Genomic DNA, 19,625 nt, shown 5'->3' on the forward strand with positions numbered 1-19,625 from the left:
TGTGTTTTATGCCTGATGCAGACCCTAAGTTACCTGCAGCATGGATATACATCATTTTGATGTTAAATTTCACCTTCTTATGTAACTTCTCATAAGTTCTTTTAAACACCTGTTTTATCCAAAAGGCAAAGAGATTGAGGCGTTATGGTTTTGGGTTGTTGTTGACCATTCTTGTAGACACAATATCTTAAGAATGCTTTGAGAATTTGTCTTCAAACTTTGCGCTAATGTTCTCTTTTTTACAGGGATAAACAGACTTGATTTTGGTTTCAAAGGTCATATTAATCCCTTGATTGTGAAATTCTTCAGTAGATAATTGAAAATCAAGTGAAATGCAAATCCTAAGTGTGTTCAGTCAGTCAGTCAAAGTTAAGGAAACTCTCAAGAAACAGTCAAATTGAGCATCAGTTATTTAAGACTGAATCATTGTGGCAGTTGGTGGGTTGTAGAATGTGGCTAATGTTAGCAGTGCTCGCACCTTCAGTCCTCCTTGCAGGTTAAAGCCAGCATTGTTGTGCTGAATTTTGTCACTTGTTGGTTACACGCGAGTTAACTCTAACACAGTGTATGTACAACTTTTCCCCCATTTTCTTAATCAGTGTAGAGTTAAACTGTGCTGTCCCTATGAGATGCTACCGATGCTATCAATTTACTGTTGTTTACATCAGGTCAAAGGACCCTATGGCAGTAGGGAAGGAGCACTTAACTGGAGCTACAGTAGCTGCATGTAGGATTACACTAAGCATGTGACAAATTACTGTAATTCAGCAGTGGTTTTGAGTAGAAATAAGCACTTTTACAACTACCTAAGGTAGTTTTAACTGGGGATGTGAATGGTTAAACGATGAAACCTGTTAATCAAGTTAGCGAACGCAAGATTTACGACTTGGTTTAACTAATTACCAATCATTTTGTATAAACAAAGGCTTGAAATCCCAGTCTATAATGCTCTTTTAAACTGTAATGAACCTCCCACCACAAGAGGCCGCTGTTGCTTCAGTTAATGGCTGCTGCCTTCCTGTCTGAGCTTTCCCCCGGCACTTTGCGGGACTTAAATATGAGAAGCTAAGCAGTAGCTTAGTGAAGCGTGAAGTAGGAATAGTGCGGTATGGCAGTTTTTTAAAGTAGTAAATGGAAATGAAGTGGTATGTAGGCTGTCGAGAGTTGAGCTTGTGTATAAATACTCAACCATGGTGAAAAGAGGTGACATATTCAAGCACGATATTAATCGGCAAAGAGGAGAAGGTTGGCAGAGCTAGCTGGTAATGTTAGCCATGCTTTACAGAGTATATTAGGCTCTCCCCATGCCCGCTGACACAGTAACCCTGTGAGGATATTGACTGTTTTCTAAGTATTTTCTCCTCTTTAGACTAGTTAGTTAAACCCAGTTGAAACAAACATTAAGCTGAATGGTGAAATAGGCACCTGGGAGTATCCCTAGTTTAGACCAGAGTAACTGTGGCTTTACTTGAGTATAATACCCTTGTGCTTTTTCACCTCTGTTTGCTACCCAGTAGCACATAGTGAGAGAACCATTCCATGTCACAAAAAACTGTTGTACACAGCAAAAACTGGAGTGTTGACATCTGTGAGTTGATTTTAACTACCAAAGTTTGATTTTAACTCCATTCTGAGTGAAATAGTATTCAGTGTTGGAGTTACTTGAAAGTGATGGTCCGCCAGTGTTCGTCCAGCTCTGTAAAACGTCAGCTGATCTAAGCTCTGTCCACTGTAATTTCAAATCTGGGGATGTGTATGGATAGAGTCCCCATCATGCCTTGGGTAGAGTGTTTAGAAAAGTTTCAAAAGTGTTTAGCTGTGTTTGGATGTCGCCGGATGTACAGTGACCCTGCTGGGGTTCTTCTGGTCATGTTTCCAGTGGATTGTTGTTATTCTTGATGTGAGATACGTTTGCACCATAAATGAAGTTATCCACTGAGTTAGAATTGCTGCCAGTCACTTTAGATGTTGATAGAGGTTCACTTTCTACTTTGTTCTTGCCAGAGGAGACTCACCTTGCCACAGTTCTTTAAGAGTTATGCATTTCTACTATAGAAATGTGTGCAAGAGGATGCTGCAGTACTTGGAAGGAAAAAAGACGAATTTGAGTTATCTTAAGGTTTTTTCTTGCAGTTATGAGGTTAACTACTTTTGGCTGCAGCAAAATTCCAGAGTCCACTAACAATCTACTGGAATTTTCACTGTATGAGGAATTTAGGGTTTGACCTTGTAGTAGCTGAGTCAGATATAAGCATGAGTCAGTTTTTGTGATTTTCAATGGTTGAAATAAGTAAAGATCCCAAGTACTGTAAACGTGCACTGCATGTTAAGTGGAGATAGGTAATTTTGTATTTGTTGAGTCATTGTTGGGTGACCCATCAGGTCAGTGTCAGCACTGTTGGTGTGGTTTGAAGGTACCCAGATCTGGCTGTACTGACTGAGTTTTACCTCTGAAAATATGTGGAAAACCTTGGCATAAAAGAAAAAAACAGGGACCATATTTTAGTTTTAGTGGTACAAAGAAGACAGAGCCACTCATCTGATATTAAATCTAACCTCTGAAGTTCTGTTTCTCAGAAAGTGCCAGATCCATCTGCGTTTTACTGCTCCAGTTTATGGTGTTAGAATGAAAAAGGAAGAGAGCTTCTCCAGCAGACACTTTAGTTAAGTGCTGCTCAGTCTAAAGAAGAAAGTTTGAAGCTGTTATTGCAGACCACAGTGTTCTTCTCTGCTCTTATTTTGGTGATGTAACTGCTCCGATTTGGCTGACTCTTATTTGTTGACGGTGCCATTTGTTTTTAAACTCTGAGGGAAAGGGATGGGAAAACATGAGATTGCATTTAACTCAGTGTGGAAGCAGATTCAGACTCAAAAAGACTGTGAAACAAGTCAATGGTTGCTGTTATCCATATTTTGTTCCTACTATTTCTGCACTATATGAGCCTTAGATTGTATCCCTGTACTGTAATTACACACAGGAGATATGGAACAGACACTTCAGCCAGAAAAAGCTCATGAAGATCACATTTGAGTTCAGATTGAAGGGTTTTTATCAGCATCAGTTTTTCCTTATGTAACCCCTTAGCTGCTTTATCTCCTTTAGCCCTCATTTTTGCTTTCAAAACAACCAAATAAATATCATGTGGAGTAACTTTGGCATTACAAAACAGTGATTATAATAAAGCCCTCTTCAAAGTTAAGTTAGAGGGCAGCTTACACTTTTCAGAAAAGGTTATCCAAGGGTTACAAGATTAGTAAAATCCTTTTTTTTTCAGTTGTGAATACAGATAAACTGAGAACCAAGGCCAACGCCAGTGTATAAAACAGCACATTTTCACTTCTTCTTGTGGTAAGACTCAGTAATGCCTTTAATGTTTTCTTTCACATTTGACCTCATAAACAGATCAGAGTTTGTCAGACAGGTGTCTTCTTCTGCACAGATGATTTTTCAATATTTGCTACAGACATCAGACATGGACCAAAGTCTGTAAGAAAAGGCTGATGCAATTATATTCTTTGAACGAGTTAAACAAGGTATAGATTGGTAATATTGTCAAATCAAAACATTGGTATTTGCTTTGGTGTACTTTGTGTTTGATCACATTTATTGCTAATATGACATATGAGGTAGACTTTTTTACATATCCACATGGTGGTGGCCAGTAAACCGGTATCAGTACCTTGACTGCTCAAATTCTGCCTTGGAATTAATTTTTGCAACACCATCAACACTGGTTTAAATGCATGCATTTTGCCTTAATGCACTTGTGAGGTGTTACCGCTCCCACCGCTTGCAAGCAAGGTGATTTCTGACAGTCAGCTTCCAGTCATTAGCACATTTTGCTCTTGCATTATGAGCTGCGAGGTAACCAACTGAACATCACCCACTCTAGCCACTGTAATTAAGCACATTAAACAGGGAAATGTGTTCTTTCCTCTCCAAGTTTGATGGCTTTAATGACTGCAACATACAGCAAGTGTGCTCGCTGTCTCTCTGGGCCTGTCTGGGGCTCTAACACCACCAGCATGCTGGTGTCTGGTCTTAGTTTGTCTTGAGCCCGGTCTGCAGCGATTCATTTAACAGTGGCTTTAAAGATGTTTTAATTCACGACTTTAGGTCCATGATGAGTCAAAGATCCAGGCTGTGGCGCTACCTAAAGCTAGCTTAACTCAATGATAAACATGTAGCTAACTTAGCTACATAGCCGAATATAAAACTACTTTAGCTACGTAAGATTGTCACTTATTTGCTAAAACTACACATGTTTAGACATAGTAGCTCAAGCAGTGGCACGCTTTAGCTTTGTTAGCTTTAGCCAAAGCTATCGTAGCTACAATGTCTTATGGACTAACAGGCCTACATCAGCTGAAAACTTTTTCCTCATATTTATTCCAGTATTGGCATCTGTAGTAAAAATCCAAATGACCATAAAACCTTCTTATTATGCCTTTTATGTCTGCTTTTCTTGGGACTGTGTCCTGTATTTTTGAGCACTTGTCCCTTCAGTTTTATTCTTATTAAATGTCATAGTTCTTAACTGATCAAATGCTGCCACATTTGACAGCAGCTGCGATTGCACCCCGAAGCAACCACCAAATACCTGTAACAACACAGTCTCGCATCTCTCCCATGATTTTCTCACCTGCATCTTTCTTAATTCCGTCTGGATTGTGAACTCCTCAACCCTGAAATCTAAGCACCATAAAATGACCTGCAAAGTGCCATAAAGCACTTTAGCTCTCTACCTTTTTGTTTCAGTGTTCCCTCTGCCTCTAATCTCTCCCAGCACCACTTTGTAATGTCCCCTGTAATCTTCCCTGCAGCCCTCAGTCACTCTGAGTCACACTTGGGTCATGGGAACTCACAGCTGCTCGTCCGGCCCCATGCAGTTGACAGACAGCGAGCTCCATTTTGGTTTGTTTGCTGATGCCCGTGAAAAAAAACGGAAAAAAATTTGCTCTGCACCTGAAACAATTTCAGAGTTGGAGTTTGTTGGCGGAGTATGTCTTCTCTGGAAAGTAGGGCATAGTGTGCAGACGTGCTGGGGCTTTCTCCACAATATCCACTAAACACTTTATCATAGCAACACATGATGTATAGTGATTGCATAGTATTATTAACAAAGAATCTGAAGCCACAGGACGAAAGTTTGGTTTTGGAAGTGTTGTGGTTTCTGTTTGTTGTGCATTTGGAGCTTAAGTAATATTGAACAGTCCCATTTGAGTGGGCTTTGGATTTTTTTTTGCAGGAAAACAGTCTGAGTGTGGAGCTGAAAACTTGGAGCTCATTGGCCATACTGCGGTGTTGGTACCAATTAACGATCAACAAATAACTTAGATTTTTAGAGAAGTCTACATTTGGATATATGAATACAAGAGGTGCCCATTTCTAGGAAAATTACTCTTCGAAAATCACAGCCAGTTATTCAAAGAAAACAGATGGACTTGGGCGTACTTTAAATCTTTTTTAAAAATAATTTTTAGGCTTTTGCCTTTATAGGATAGGATATCTGAAGAGAGACCAAAACGATTGTAGAGAAAGTGAGGAGAGACATGCACCAAACTTATACCAGGATCAGGTTTCAAACCTGCCACAAGCATGTCGAGGACTGTACCCTCTCTATGAAGCCTGCTTTGCCAGCTGAGCTAAACCCTGTACTATACATTTTTATTCTTTAGCATCATGCTTACACACAAGGAAAACTGCCTTTAACAGGCCAATGGATTAAGCATTGTTTTGTGCTGATTTTAACCCGGAAGGAATCTGTTTCATTTGACAAAACCAAGAAAATAGACCATTAACAAGAGAAGCAGAGCATAGACTGTGACAGTCTGAGTGACGTCTCCCTTTGGTTACTGTAGGGGGCTTTTGAGTCCAATCCATGGGGGCAGCCATATTGAAAACACAGTCTACAACTTACTTTAGATCAACCTGATGTCAGACAAAAAGATGGAGGTGACATGGGTCTTTAGCCTCCTGACAGTCACCTACATCAGCAGTTCTCAACTGATGATTGGAACCCAAAAGTGGGTCGCCAATGTGTGCCAGGAAAAACATGCATTTTTATGTCTTCTTAAATTGCAGTATTTGTCTCAAAATTTCTACATATTTATCTCAGTTTTCTTGGATAACATAGCTGGTTTTCTTAAGATAATAAGGAGTGTCCATAATTCAAATGTTTTACTCTGAAATAAAAAGCAATCCTGTCTGATGAAACATGAAAAAATGTGTTCTGCCGGTTTCCAGGTGAACGTTTGATTCTTTGATAGAACACTTGTTAACCAGCCTGGGGCAGATGGAAGCTAATCAGTGACAACGGCGTGGGAACAAGACTTATTTTCCCATCATTACTCACCTTTTATGCAAAATATGAGAGTCTGTGTGTGGGAAAGCAGATATGTGTCTGTTTATGAGTGACGGCGGCTCATATCTAAGTCTCTGTGTAAATGCCAAATCATGAGCACGTCCATGTCTTGAGGTGGGCATGTGAGGGTCTCTGTGCATGTCTGTACTGTAAGTGTGCACCATGATAACCTCTGCCCTCTTTTTCTGTCTCTCTTTCAGCGAGCATACACTGTGATAGTGGAGGCGTGGGACAGAGACAACGGCACACACAGCAATGGTAAGGATCCCCCCTGCTGTAATCTAAACACAGTGATATAAAGAGAAGTAACCATATATACATTTTTTTCTTTTTCATCCTCATATGTGATAGGATTATACACTCCACCAAATTCAGGGCTTAACAAAATAACACATGGATTCATGGACTCCACTGTAAATCTGTTAGATTCTCACTTTAAGTGTTCGCTTACTTCTGACTTCTGTGATCTGTCCGATTTATTTCTCTTCAATTGCTGCATTTGCTTATGCATAAAAATACAGAGCAAGCTGAGGCTACACTGGTTGGTTTTCATGCCAAGAAGGATTTATGCTCTCTTTGTGTTGGAAATTTTGCGATGGAAACTTAAAATGATGAAGTTTGAACTAATTCTACCTCTGTGATTTGTAGACAATATGATTAAATTTGGTAGCCTCGCTAAACGGTACCAGGATTACTAGTTGGTTAAACTAGTTTCTAATATTCACATAAATTCAGGCCTGCAATGCTGCTCAAATGCTACAGTCATGTGCATAAGTTTGAGGCATGTTGTCATTAAATGATTCATCTTGGGGCCTGATGTGCCACAACCCTTGGCCTTTTCAGCCCTTGGGACATCCACAGCATGACCAGGCACCCCTACTACCCACCCGGACAGTACCCTAGGCCATGCTTACCTGCCACATCCACCTTGACTCCACCCTAAAGGTGTGGACTTTGTTGTTTTTTCAACAGATTGTTTTCTTAACCCACTGTAACATGCAAGGACATGCAGAGCACAACTTGGGTTGTGTCAGTCCTCCCTCTTGCCTTACTTCAGCCTCAATTTCAGACAAACATGCCTAAAAGTTCTGCACAATACTGTATATCTTGACTGTAACGAAGCTGTCAGCTACTAGCTAGGGCTTATAGTGACTTCCTGGATGTACACAAGCACAGTAAACAGCAGTGATGTGATTTAGCTGTATTTGTAAGTAAAAAATGGTGATCAAGTCAAATGTAGGCTGAGTCAGGTTAAACAGCTAAGCTAGCACACAGCGCAGGCATGTTAGCCTGCAAAGTGGCCGATGGTGCTAGTACTGCTAATGCTAGCCACACTCAGCAAACCATAAGTCATTGTTTACCTGCAGACACTTTATCCCATTTTCTGCCATGTTGAATACATTATGCAAATTTCTGAGTGTTTTCTAAACTTTAGAGTTGTTAAATAGTCTAAATTTAAATTTAGATCAAACTGACATTGAAATTAATCACAAGAGATGTCGCTTGTTGTGCCAGAAGAATAATCAGATAGTAGCTAAGCATTATCCATTTACAAATAAATAATACTTAAGAATAAATCCTGCAATCAGTTTGGGCAATAGCTTGGCAGATGCTTTGTTTAAACTATGAGAGAAGTGTTGTCTTCTCTCTCAAGACTGTTCACTACCCAGCAATTCGCCCTGCTTGTGTGCGTTTTGTGTCTGGAAGCCCAGTAGTCTTTGTGAAAAGGCTGTTTGTATGTGCCCTTTATTGGTTCAGGATAAGATCATTTCAAGTCAGAAGGGCTGTTTATTAACAGGCAAGTAGAGCCCGAGGGCTGACAAAATTCAAAATATAACAGTGGTTTAAAATGAACAGATTTTACAATGACAGTCAGAAACCCCCCTAAGGGGGCCCTGTCTGACAGTACTCTTGTTGTGCTTCTAAGAGTGAATAATTCCTGTGAAAACCCAAATTTGTCAACGAAGAAAGATGAAGAGGAATTATCTGAGTAGGAGGAAAATAAATAGAGCAAAAAAGAAGGCAAGATAGGGGTAAGTGTGGAGTGCTACTTAAAGTACATAACTTCTTTATTCTTTGACGTTTAACATTAGTTCAGTTACTAGACAGAGAAGCCCTAGCGTAAAATGGCTGAGGAGTGCCATAGTTAGTACACCAGTTGTTGACTTGTTTGCTTGGTTGGATGGCTGAAAGTACATGAATAAGCTAGTAATTACAGTATCAAAACTTCATAACAACTTCAGCAATAATGACACAATACTCTAGTAGGTGTCAGATTATTTATAACATGATGCTGATGAATGCAGGCCAGAGGGCCCCATTTTGAAATTTTGCCCTCCGCCCCCAACGGAATATGCAATCAGCACTGAAGTCAATGCACAGTTGGTCTTTAGACTGGTTTGGCATAGAAACCTTTCATAAATTTCCAGAACATTTCCTAGGAAGCAACCAAACTTAAACATAAACTAGGGTGCAAAAAATCAGCCAGCAGAGCCAACACATTTGGTCTTAACTTGCCCGCACACTGACATCTTTTGTTGCAGGTGTATCCTGTTTATACACGCTGTTCTAATCCCGCCCCTGTTTGGCCACTTTCCTCCAATACCACTGGGAGGAAGATGGGTTAATTGTGGAATGTAATCTGTTTGATGGAACAGCACCCCATTAGTTTTGTTTGGTGTTCTCTCACTGTCTGTTGACGTCGATTTAGGTCTCAAATCAGTGACTCAGGCCTTCCTACCAGCGCCTCTTTTGTTGTCTTCTTCAGCCTGCTCTTGCTTCTGACTTCCTCTTCATATAAATACCTCCAGATTCGTTCAGGATCAGTGTGTCTTGAAAGCGGCAAAAATTGGTAATCAATTGACAAACATCTAATAGCTGATATGATACTTTCATGCTTTGCACCTGATCTCTCTTTGCTGAGAGTTGTGTGGCGATAAATCAATGTTTGAGCTGGTATTTGGAACTCATGTGACAGGTTTGATCTGCTTAGGTTGTCTGTTAAACCAGTAAAAGCTTCATGGGATTTTCCCAAGCTTTTACGACATTGCATGTCAGAAGGTGCACCAGTATCTAAAACCAATCAAGGTTTTCTCTGAAATTTTTCTAGCTAGGGCGGGGTAGGGTAGGGGGTTGGGTCCAACATTTTTGTAACTTAAATTGGCGACAACCACGCCTACTATGCTTGACTTTCTTGCTCAAGTATTGCCTCAGTACTGCGTATAAGAAAAGAAAAAAGCCTTTCGTTTAAAGGTGAAGCCAAAGTGGCAGATACTATAACCTGAAATCTGTCAAATCAATTAATCACTTTTTGATTCCAGCCATCTGTCTCTATGGATATCTTCAAAATGTTTACGTCTTCTCAAAGAAGTTTGATTGAACGTGAGCACACAGGGAATAAAACTTGTCTTTTAAGCTATAACTTCACTATCGATTTTTCTGATGAATTCTACGACTCGAAATACTAGTTTAAAGAATTTGAGTACAGCATAAAGGTGTTGAAGAATATCGTCCCAATCCGAGTAAAAGGAAGATTAAGAAGCAGACCAAATTTGGTTTTTGATTTTGAAGGAACAGGAAAATCGCAGTCATTAAAGACTCATCACAATGCTTGTCAACCCTCCCCTCCAGAGTTCGTCATTTATAGCTCCAGGAAAAGTTGTCAGTGCCAATAATTCCAGACTTCACGCCTCAGCCAACATTTGAAATTTATGCATTCATAACCACGATGACTGTTTTAAGATGTACTCAACGCCACATGGTAATTTGTATAATATGACTCAATTTAAAGTAAATGAATGATAAGGTAGCGTAGGATCTAGACCGGCATGGCTACTAGTGAGTGACAAGTTGGTGCCGTTGATACGATGCAATGCTTGTTAAATGTCTTGTCCAAATATGGACAAGTCTGGCTCTAGAAAAGGCAATGACAACAAAAATTCCTTACAAAAAGCTTAACAATGCACATACTTTGTGAAGGGAATCCAACTATGCAAATTGAAAACATAGTTATCAATCAGGTCTGACAAATGATTGGAGTTTTAATCATGATTTATCTCAGGATTTGCACTTGAAACGGTTTGTATATAAGTTAATAATAATAATGCATTTTATTTATAAGCACATTCTCAACACTCAAGGTCACTTTACAGATAAAAACAAGTACAATAAAACAACAGTTAAAAGCTCACACAGTATAAAATGGGACAAAGTAATTACAGTGAATAAGCTATCCTGAACAGGTGGGTTTTGAGTCTAGATTTGAGGAGAGGGAGAGTCAATATTCCGGATGGTGGGAGTGAGTTCCAGAGTTGGGGAGCAGAGCGCCTAAAAGCTCTGCTCTCCATGGTGCTGAGGCGGGCGGAGGGCACAGTGAGGTGGATGGAAGAGGAGGATCTGAGGGAGCGGGAGGAGGTGGCTATGTGGAGGAGATCAGAGAGATAAGGGGGCCGAGATTGTGGACAGCCATGAATGCATGTAGAAGGATTTTGAATTAGAATTTTATACTGTTATAAACTAAGGGCCGATAACCTCCTGTTTAGAAACAGACCTGCTTTTATTTTGAAAAAATAAGAAACTTCAGGTAGATCCAGGATTATGACATAAACCTTACAAAGGAAGGGGAATTGTAATGGATTGCAAATGTCACAGTGTTATAATGTCATTTAGCAGACGCTTTTGTCCAAAGCGACGTGCATCTGAGAGTAAGTACAACAGAAGCAAAGATCTAGACAAGAGAAAACAACATTATTTAGTGCTACCAAAGTGCTTCAAGTCCAATTAGACAAAGGTGTTATGCACATGGTGCATGGCTAATTGCATAGTGTTCTCTGAAGAGCTGGGTCATTAGCTTCCTCTTGAAAGTAGAAAGGGACTCTGCAGATCAAATGGAGTTGGGTGATTTATTCCACCATCAAGGGACAACAGAGAAGAAGAGTCAAGCTAGAGACTTAGGAGCCTGATCTGATGGAGGCACTAGGCGCTTTTCGCTGGCCGAGCATAGCGGGTGAGAAGGAGTGTAGATTCTGATGAGGGATTCCAGGCAAACGGGAGCAGTTTCAGTTACTGCTTTGTAATCAGTGATTAGAGTTTTGAATTTGATGCGAGCTGAAGCCGGTGTAGAGAGATAAACAGTTGAGTGACGTGCTGTCTTGGGTTGGTTAAAGCCCAGATGTGCTTCATTCTAGATCATCTGTAGAGTTCTAAATGTGCATGATGGGAGACCTGCCTTTAATGAATTGCCGTAGTCACTGCGTTATATCACAAGAGCCTATAACAGAAGCTTGCTTAAGAAGCAATGGTGGACTTAATTTATATCAATGTGGCTGCAGAGAGGTGTTTGGTTGAATCCGTGTGGACTGAAAGAGAAAATAAAGCAAGTAGATAACTGCAATTATAAAAATTAGTCCATTACATATGGCATAAATTGATCAGGATGAATGCATTAATGCTGAAGGTCCTGTTGTCACCTCAAGCCTTAGAAAACAACCAATCATAGAATACCTAATAATGAGTATTTTATTTTAGCAAGCAGATTTGCTGCATGTTTATGCACATATTTTAGTAGAAAGTGCTTTGTTTTAGTTGATAGATTAATGGTTGTCCATCTGTTTTATTAGTTAGACAGTAAGAAAAAAGTAGCTGGCTGTAATTGAGTGACTAGTTGGCTGTTTGGCTGACAGCTGGCACTTGTGGACAGCCCTCATAGATGATTAATATATTATTTCATGGTTTTACCCCGATTGTGTCCAAAAGTGTGCGCCTCCACCCCCATTTGTCCAGTTCTTCATGTTTTGTTTTTCTCTTCAGTTTTATCCCATATTTAGCTGTGAATGTTGGAAACAGCTATTCCTTTGACTTCTCTTTCTGTGCAAAGAACTTTTGTTTAAACACATATACAGCTGCAGCAGATTTGGTATCAAATGGAATGGAAAGCCAGGCAGTAAACCTGACTCTCAGTACCAAACACCTGCAATCCCTTGACTGAAATGAAAGGAATGGTAGACGTGAGCCATGTTTTGTGATTGCTGCTCTGAGCAAGCATGTCAGTCTGGTATTGGCATCAGGACCTGAACAGCCATAAATAAATAAACTCTGAGCTGAGGTTTGGACTCTACAGTAGAGATCTGACTCATGATTGACATGTAGCTTATTTGTGCTCCTCTCTCACCATTTCCCCTTCCCTTAACCTCTGCAGGTCAGAGTGTTTTTGGCTCTCCTCTATATTAAGCCTGTGAGAACATTGCACCGTTAAGCCATTAATTACGGGCCATGGTGGTCTTTTTTTTACCCCCCTTCTTTTTTCCTCTGATGTCTGTCTCCTAATTAGCATCATGGCAGCTGTCAGGCTACCGCATGCCACGTCATTATCCCAGAACACTTTGACAGGCTGGCATTCATGTTGCCTTTCCTAGGCTTGGATGGCAGCTCTGGTGGTGGGACATTTAGGTCTTTGCTTGCTCGACCACCTGTATATGTGTCAGTGTGAAGGCTAGGGCAACGCTTTAATGACGCCTCTAAGGGGCCAGGCAGGGAGGTACTGACAGGAAGTGCTGACACCTCGATTGCCATGTTCTGTCTTGTAGACCTGGACTGAGCTTTTCTCTCATTGCGTGATTACAAGTTTGATCCCTTAATCTGTCAGTGAGCCTGTCTGCAGCCAAGTGTCCTGTCAAAGTGAAACTTTACCTGCTTGTTTCATTCTAAATCTCATGTGTTGTGATGTTAAAGAAACATCAAAGTTTGACATTTGTTGTTTACTTCTTTACCCTTTTTGTTTTTGCAAGACTGGGATTTTCTCCATTTCCAAACGTCGGAGAGCAGGCATGAACCTGTTGCATCCAGCCTGGTTGTGTGTTACTTGCAAGGGGAGCGAGCATTAGTAATGCTGTTATATAATTATAGAGAGAGAGTCGTCATCTGCTAACGGCCAGGTGTGCACAGGAATCAAACTTTAGGGATGTCCCAGTCAACCTTTGTTTTGCCCTTGGGCCCATTTTCAGTTGTCTGATTGTATGCCAGCATGATCCTTAGTAGACTTAGGTGTATTTTCATACACAACGTAGCAGCTGTTAAGTGCATACTCAATCCTAATAAACTCTACAGAAAACAAAACTAAGTATTATATTCAGTCCCCATGAGGAGAGGGATTGTCAGTGGGTGTCATCCGTGGCAGAAAGGTTAAAAGATTCCTATTAAAGCACAGATTAATCAGTTAACTTTAACTTTGTGTATTTTCACTTTACTGGATCTGATAAGTGAATCAGTGAATCGTCTGCAAAATGGCAAAAGCTCAGGTAATTTCCTATTTGCTTATTTGTTTGAAATGTTAGGATTTTTCATTCGCTGTCATAAAATTTGGAAAACCTGCTGAATATAATAATTTAAATCTGTTGTTTAAGATTCACTTTTAATATCATTTTTTATGAGAATGCCCCATTGATATCCTGAGAAGGGGGCGTTACATTTTCAAGTTGTCTGCTGGGAAATTCTTGTGAACAGCATAACTCAAGAAGGCTTTGAAAAACTTTTATGCAAACTCTGCAAAGTCCAATCTAACTTATAATAACTTGATCTTCTAAGGTCAAAGGTCACGGCCATTGTGTTCCTTGCTTGTCGATGTGATATCTCCAGAACACTTTAAGGGATTTTCTACAAAGTTTGCATGAATGTCCACTATGACTTCAGGATGGACTGAATAAATTTTGGAGATCTAAGGCCAAAGGTCAATGACATTGTGTCATAGGTCAATGCCACTGTCATGCTTATCCTTGGCTTTTGAACACAAAAGCATTTGAGAGCATTTTCAGGGATTTTCTTCAGACATTGGAGGTTGTAGCTCCAGCCCTTTTTCTTAACCCACTACTATTTCTACTATATCAGTGACCCCAGGGAGTCCTGAGACACTGAGTGGGGGTCACCAAATGCCCCCCAAAAGACAAAGAATATTTTTAAACGATTTCAAGTTGTATATTTTACCCCTTTTTTTAAACAATTTTACTGAAAACATATACATGAAAATAGTTACATGTAAAGTAAGAAATGGTCATTTGGTAAGACATCTGCTGAAATCATAATAATGTTTTAAGATCCTCAGAATTTAAATCTGTACACGACTCTTCTTTTACGTGCATATCTGTTTTTAACGGTGCTTCAGGTACATTGATGGTGTCTGGTATCTGGCACAGTTATTTTCAAGTCATGGAAGAGAAAAGTTTGGGAACCTCTGCACTATATGGCACTTTTATACCTGGCAGAAGCACACAGCTGCCAGGTGTTACTGCTAGTTTGATCTAACAAGTATTCTGAATCCTAGTATTCTAGGCTCTTCCTTATTTGGACTGTTAGTCACTTGCTTTCTCTTAATAAGAAATGATTCTGTTTTTTAAAGCATTCAGTGGTTTGGTATAAAATCAGTCATACTTTGTATAGCGTAAACTGATCCATTTAAAGATGTCTTGATGTTGACAGCCTTAAAAGGATTACAGGTTGCCCATAAAACAAAACTGATGGCGTCACGATAATGAGCGTTATAATTATGGGATTACAACAAAGTGCCTCTAACTGTATCTGGCTGATTCTTTTCTCCTCCTTGTAGTCGCTGCTGAATGTTTTGAGACTCCATGATTCGAGTTTCCTGCCCTGACTTAGAGTCTGTGCTGCAGGAGCTTTGTGTGAACAGGTCTGGGCAGCAGGTTGGAGAGGCCTCAGGAAAAAGAAGGCTTTGTAAAGGCTGTTTATGCTTCAGGAAGCCCCCGCCTGTTTAAAAACAAAACAGAAATGGCAGAAGAAAAGAGGACAGAGCTGTTGTTGACTCTGTGGGTTGGTGGATTTTTTGGCTTGTATGAGACTTCACTGGAGGGTAAAGATTTACAGATACTGGGCTTGTGCCAGACGGTGTGCTGATAGCCGTGAAACATCTGTACTGGAGAATCCTTGAAGAGTCAGAAAACAGGAGTTTGAGGACAAGTAGGGTAACTTTCTTTATTATGCAGGTTATAAGTGACATTTAATTTATCCAGCATGTGTTGTGTTTGTGTTTAGAATATGGTGTCGTATATATTAGAGGTTAGGTTTACGGCTAGGGTTAGGGTTACCAAAAAAAATAATGACCACACACCATGTACTTTATATATCACACATACACTAACCTCAGGCTGAAAACACTTAATATTTCAATGCACCAAATGAACGCACTGTGCAAGTCATTTCTAAGAAATGCACAGTTTAATCCTTTCTGAGTTACAACTGCAGACTACAATGATCAAGTCTTTCAGAAACACTGAAGCATCATGATGGAGGAACTTGGTCTGATGTGCTTTGGCGCCCACTAAGAGTCTCTGGCACTGCCATAAAACACATGATAGTGTTGTTATGCATGCCCTCATAACTAAGGGACATTTTTTTGGCAAAAAGAACCTCTGACATCTTTGTGGAAGTCGAAAAGACTTTGCAAGAAGCTAAAAAATCATAGCGACTGACGAGGTTTTGTGATTCTACTAACCTGACACACCAAATGGATTTGTTTCACACATCCATGTGGGATAGCTTCAATAGGAAAGGTTTGGGAAAAGGTAGAGGCTTTGAAAAAAACTTGGAGTGTGACTGGATGAACGTTCTGTCTGTCACATCTCTACAAGCCAATCAGAGGAACAAAACACATGACGTAGCCACTATCAAGCTGCGCGTGCGTAGCTACCAAGGACTAACGTGAAACATGGCGACTATAGACATGTAAGTACTTGACTTTTATTGTTTTTGAAAAAAAAAAAACAACTCATTGCTGTTCTTTGTTCCTCTTTTAACAAAGAAATGTCATCAAGGGCTGATAAAACTGTTGCTTTAGTAGCATCCACGCTAATGTCTTCCGCCATAATGGCACCAGCCTCTTGCTGCTGCTTGTTTACATCACGACTCTGCCGCACTCAAAAGTACTGCGCCTAGTCCCTGATTGGTCCTGTCACTTTCTAACCAGACCCAAACGGTTCAAATGGGAGCTTTGCAAGATGGAGTTGCCAGCAAAAAACAAGAAAAGGGGCGTATCCATCTGCTGTGCAAGGTTATGATTCTACAGGATTTTGCACAAATATTACTATGTTAGTGTCTATAGCCCATTGTTTGCTAGCTGTTTGCATGTTAAGTATACGCAATAAACTCACCTGTCCAAGCTTGGCATCAGACTTGCAGGTTGCTGTTTAGCAAAGCTTACACCAACGTGTAAAAAGTTATCTTATATTTACTATAGTCTAGCTTCTCGTGTAGTCATTCTCCTTTTCACTCTTCATAGCCTTATATTCAGTCATTCTTTTTCATCTTTTATACCATATCAAATGCATCAAGATGGGCTAACTGGCTTCTTTTTAGCTGAAGGCCAGTGTATGAACCTGTGCCATAAAGCCAAATGCATTTATAACAAGAGAATCTCAGCCTGCTGCTACAGTTACAAAGTGCTGAAAGCAGGCAGACGGGACGCTCTTTGGTAAAGGGTTAGAAGAGTTCTCTAAACGAAAGTTATCTTACAGTTACATGACTGTTTAAGCTGCTGTTTTCAAGTGGAAAAGTTACATAGAATTACAGGTTCAAATAACTGTGGACCGATTTTGAGATATAAATTTGACATTGGTATTGGGGGATATGTTGACAAACAGCCATCTACAAATAATGTGGCGTAAACAAATACCATTTCTCAAAGTTTATCAATTTTTTCAAATCAATTTAATGCTGGAATTTGATATACCTTAAGGCTGAATCAAATATGAGATGTTTACTGGGCACAGGAATACCTGTTAGACAAACTCTGGTTTGTTTATATGGTCAAATGTGAGGATTTTTTTGGCAAAGTGGCAGTCTTGAAACAAAAGAAGTAATCATATTGCTGTGTTAACAATTTTCTTAATTTTCATTTTAAGTGTTGGTGTTGGCCTTAATTTTCAAAAAGAACCAGTGGGTTAGGGGGAATCAGAAAGTACTCATACTCAGAAAAAATTCTACCTTTATCCTTAAATATTAGATCAACAAGACTATGCTGAGGTTTTGTTTTTTACTGGAATAGAAACTCTGATTATGTATTGGCGTGAAGTAACTCTGCAGCCTCATTCCAGGTAAGAATTAATATCTTAACCGCAAACTAACAACTTTAATCTCCATGGTATTGAAAAACTAAAGTGGTTCGTGGCTTGTATAATGATGAAGATTGACGAGTGAATAAATTGAGTAATTTGCTTCACTGAAGTGAAAGAGAGTGTGCCAAATTTTATGAAGCAGTTAAAGAAGTTATTAGACAGCTCTGGCATTCACAGGGTGGCCTTTGAACGTTAATTAGATGAAATTTTTCAGCTTAACAATTTCAGTGACATTTTCTGAATGTTTTGATGCAATTAACTCCAACCAGCTGAAGTTCCAAGCAGGTTTAAACAAATCAGATTGAGATGAGAAAATAATATGATAATATAGCTCATTGGCAACCAGGTTATAATTGCTGAATCGTCATTAGTGTGAAGCTGATTTCCTGTTAGTGCTTTCATTCCATAGTAGGTCTTAAAGTCATTTTACACACCTGGCCATTACGCCGTGTATTCTAGAGATGCATTGGTTTAAGATCACTATCAAGTGATAGTGGCACTGTTAAAAGCATTGTCTATCTACAAAATAATGGGAAATTAGCAGAAATCTATAGCCAATGTTTATCTGTTGTTTCTAATCAATTTTAACACTAGGATCTTGATGTACCTGACTGCTAAATTGAATAGGTTTAGAGAGATTGATTACTGGGCAGAAGTCACATTCTGGACAAACTCTGATCTGTACTCATATTCAAGAGAAAACTTGGCATGGTGAAATGTTACTCTTTTGTAACTACTTTGTGGATTGTTCTGTACAAGATTTTGGAGTGTTTCTGAGAGAATTTTTGCCCATTCATTCTGCAGAGCCTTTATGAGGTCAGACACTGAAGTTGATGAGGAGGCCTGGCTTCCTATCTCCATTTCAGTTCATCCCAAAGATGCTCATTGAGGTTGAGGTCAGGGCTCTGTGCGTGCCCATCAAGTTGCTCCACACCAAACTCATCAAACCATGTTTTTATAGTCTTTACTTTGTGCACCGGGGCACAATCATGTTGGACTAGAAAGGACTTTACCCAAACTGTTGCCACAAGCATTGTATTGTTCAAAATGTCTTGGTATGCTGAAGCATTAAGACTGCGTCAATAAAAAGGGTCCTAGCCCAAACCCTAAAATTCTACGCCATACCATTATTCCTCCTCCACCAAACTTCACAGTCGGCACAATGCAGTCCGGCACGTGACGCTCTCCTGGTATCTGCAAAACCCAGATTAGCAAACAGAGAGTTTCAGTGTGCTTCACACCACTCCATCTGAAGCTTGGTATGGGCTCTGTGCACAAATCGCTTCCGCATTTGGCATTAGGTGGCTCCCAAATTTCTGGTTTGGAGATTGAACGCAATAGAGAACAGTGTATGATGGTAAATTCGATGATGGTTAAATTTAGCTAAAGATTTACACTGTAGCACACAGCAATTTTGTCCGGAAGTGCTATTAACCTGTTTTTGAAACATAATTTTAGGAGGTTTGGATGCCATTACAATAAAGAGTTAACACAAACAACAATCGAAACAAACAAGCCATCAAAAAAAACTGACGAATAAACTCAGTATAGGACGGTTTAGATTCAGTTTCAGCTTAGGATGTATTGTTGGGCGGAAGTTGTAAAGCATCCTTATTTTCCACTGGAAATATGTCACACCCTGCTGTGCATAGAACCTATTGGACTTGGTGATGTGAGGCTTACATGCAGCTGCTTAGCCATGGAAACCCATTCCAAGTTGCCGACCTTGCTCTGTGATTATACGTGGCTTTCTGCTCCATTGCTGTTCTTCCTAAACACTTCCACTTTCTTAAAATATCACTTACAGTTGACTGAAATATCCAGCAGGGATAAAATTTCACAAAGCTTGCAGCCACTGAGCTCTTCAGAACGACCTATTTTGTATCACACATGTTTGCAAATGGAGAAGTGTTTGATTTTATACAACTGTGGCAACAGGTCAGATTAAAACACACAATAATTAACAGGAATGGCCAAATACTTTTGTCCAAATAGTGTGTTTCTCCCCTGGTGCTTGCATACTGAGACCAGAGTTAATCAAGTTTTAACCACAGCTCAGTTTAACAGTGCATGCAGAAGTACTGATTCTAAAGAGTGTGTAGTTCAGTTGTTTTTGCCTGAGCTTTAAAACTAGTTTTGG

General features: G+C 39.8%; 1 protein-coding gene across 2 annotated transcripts in view; it reads left to right on the forward strand.

Annotated features, from left to right (window-relative positions):
* LOC121526062 (protein jagged-2-like) overlaps positions 1–19,625 on the forward strand; it is a 92,425-nt gene that overhangs the window by 26,103 nt on the left and 46,697 nt on the right. For both annotated transcript variants that reach the window (XM_041812358.1, XM_041812359.1), the window contains exon 3: positions 6,566–6,623. In XM_041812358.1, coding sequence (XP_041668292.1) covers positions 6,566–6,623 — 58 coding nt within the window. The remainder of the gene's footprint in view (positions 1–6,565; positions 6,624–19,625) is intronic.

The sequence above is a fragment of the Cheilinus undulatus genome, linkage group 18 (assembly GCF_018320785.1).
Source record: "Cheilinus undulatus linkage group 18, ASM1832078v1, whole genome shotgun sequence".
Lineage (NCBI taxonomy): Eukaryota > Metazoa > Chordata > Actinopteri > Labriformes > Labridae > Cheilinus > Cheilinus undulatus.